The sequence below is a fragment of the Martes martes genome, assembly GCF_963455335.1.
Source record: "Martes martes genome assembly, chromosome: 10".
Lineage (NCBI taxonomy): Eukaryota > Metazoa > Chordata > Mammalia > Carnivora > Mustelidae > Martes > Martes martes.
The window spans coordinates 11,374,147-11,376,608 of NC_137898.1; the positions used below are offsets into that span (position 1 = coordinate 11,374,147).

The following is a 2,462-nucleotide window of genomic DNA, read 5'->3' on the forward strand; positions in this document are numbered from 1 at the left end:
ACTAGAAGGCTCAGAGTTTTTTCAGCAATCACAAAGCAGTTATGGGGCCATCATGCTCAGTGCTGCTGCACTGGCCCAAGTTGACCTCTTTTTTTCTGTCTAGGAACCTAACCCTCAGAGAACAATGGAGCATTGTTTATATGGGACAATATGATCCCAATGTATATTATAGGACTTGGACTCAAGATCATTATGACTCCATATTTGACAGCCAGTATATTATCGCCAGGCAACATGTATGTTTAGAAGCTCAGGGGTTATTAGTTCAGCTGGTTCTTGCAAAACAAAAGTGAAGTCAAAGTCCTGAGCTCAGTTGCCACATGGGGCAAATTAACTTGGCTCTTACTCAAAGTGACAGGCTTTCTAGTTAACCTGAGCCAACTCTCTTGAAAATGTGAGCTGGCAAACACAAGCAAGACTAGAGAGCGACGTGCCCAGTATAAACTCGACTTCAAGATTATTAAAGCTAGAGGTGCTAACACAGTATCACCTTCATCCTAAAGCTCAAAGCACTTTCTTTCCTAACATAATTTTTCTTTTGTCCTAGAAAACCTGATGTGCCACTTTTATGGGGGATGAAAACCAAACCACAGACATCCAGTTCCACTTTCACCCATTTTCGCCCATCCTGGAGATACAAATACTTATTTTTGTGGCCTTCCTGCTGATGTATATCGGCAGTCTCCTTGGTAATGCCACAATCTTCCTCACTGTCTGGGCAGAGCGTTCACTTCACACTCCCATGTATTTCTTTCTGGCCAACTTGGCAGTTCTGGAGATCTTCTACTCTTCCACTGTGGCTCCTCTCGCTTTGGTCAACCTCCTGACCATGGGGAGAATACCCATCTCTTTCACTGGCTGTGGCACACAGATGTTCTTCTTTGTCTTTCTGGGCAGTGCTGATTGTATCCTCTTGGGGATCATGGCTTATGACCGGTTTGTAGCTATTCGGGATCCCCTGCGGTACACCCTCATCATGAGATGGCAGCTGTGTGGCCAGCTGGCAGTGGGAGCCCTGGTCCTTGGCTTCATTCTAGCCTTACAACTCACAGCTCTGATTTTCCACCTGCCATTTTGTGGCCACAACAGGATCACTCACTTCTACTGTGACGTACTCCCGATCTTGCGGTTGGCCTGTGGAGATACTCGAATGCAAGAAGCCATGATCTTCATTGTCAGTGTTATCATCCTTACCATTCCCTTTTCCCTGATCTCCATCTCCTACATCTTCATTGTGGCTGCCATTTTGAAGATCCGCTCTGCAGAGGGGAGGCACAAGGCCTTCTCCACCTGCTCTTCTCATTTGACTGTGGTTCTCCTCCAGTATGGCTGCTGTAGCCTCATCTATCTACGCCCCAGCTCTAGCTACAACCCAGAAATGGGTCGTGTGGTGTCTGTTGTCTATACCTTCGTCACCCCTGTCTTGAACCCCTTGATCTACAGCATGAGGAACAAGGAGCTGAAAGACGCACTAAATAAGGTAATGAAAAGACGTTTGCTGCACTAGGAAATGTGGACTCACATAAATGATAACTCAGAAAATGATAAACTCAAGGGAACTGGTTGACTACTTCCTCAGGCCCCAGTTCCTATTTCTAGCTCCTGAAAGTTAGATATTAACATTTAAAATAAGAGAGAGTAAATTCTTGATGGGCAGGTATTTTGTTTTGTTCACTAAATCTATCCCCAGTGCCTAAAAGAGCTAAAGCAGATAGTCAATACCTGTTTTTTGAATTGATTAATTCCTTCAAGTGATGTCAAAAGACATTCTATTTCTTTGTTATCTCCCCCACAAGGTTATATACTGAGATTTGCTGCTGGCATTCCATAAATACTCACAGAATAACTACAAGAGGTTCCCTTTAAGAGCACTAATAATTCTTCAAGTTTCTACTCATAAAGCCTTATTTTTCTTCTTTCCACTGAGTCTTGGGAAATGTTTATTGTGAGACCTATTATTGTTGAAAAGTTATAAAAATAATACCTGGTATGTAATAAATATCTGGAACATATCATCATTTTGAAAGTGTAATTGGTGATGCTTCAAAATCATAAACAATATCTTCACCCCACTCAGAATGGGAAATTTCAAGAAGGGGTCAGAAACTAATGGTTATTTGGCAGAACTAGTATGAGAACTTCTTTCCTCTGTTCTTGCCAATCTGTCTTGCTATGGTTCTTCTTTTAAAATAACATTTTTCCTAGGTGCCTGGGTGGCTCAGTTGGCTAAGCAACTGCCTTCAGCTCAGGTCATGATCTTGAAGTCCCAGGTTTGAGTCCCACATCAGGCTCCCTGCTCAGCTTGGGGAGTCTGCTTCTCCCTCTCTCTCTCTGAAAATAAAATCTTCCGAAAAAAAATAAGTAAAATTTTTCCATTTTTAAGTATATTACATGCCAATTTTAGAAAAATTGGGAAACGTATAAAAGTAGACAGAAGTTAAAAATCATTTCTAACCCCACCA

The 2,462-nt window shown here is 42.2% G+C and overlaps 1 protein-coding gene across 1 annotated transcript; it reads left to right on the forward strand.

The window, feature by feature from the left end:
* Positions 1–555: 555 nt before the first annotated feature.
* Positions 556–1,507, forward strand: LOC308351059 (olfactory receptor 10V1-like; the record flags this gene model as incomplete). The annotated part of the gene is given in 2 exon segments (XM_080816542.1): positions 556–564; positions 566–1,507. Coding segments are annotated over 2 exon segments (951 nt in total).
* Between the last annotated feature and the right edge of the window lie 955 nt (positions 1,508–2,462).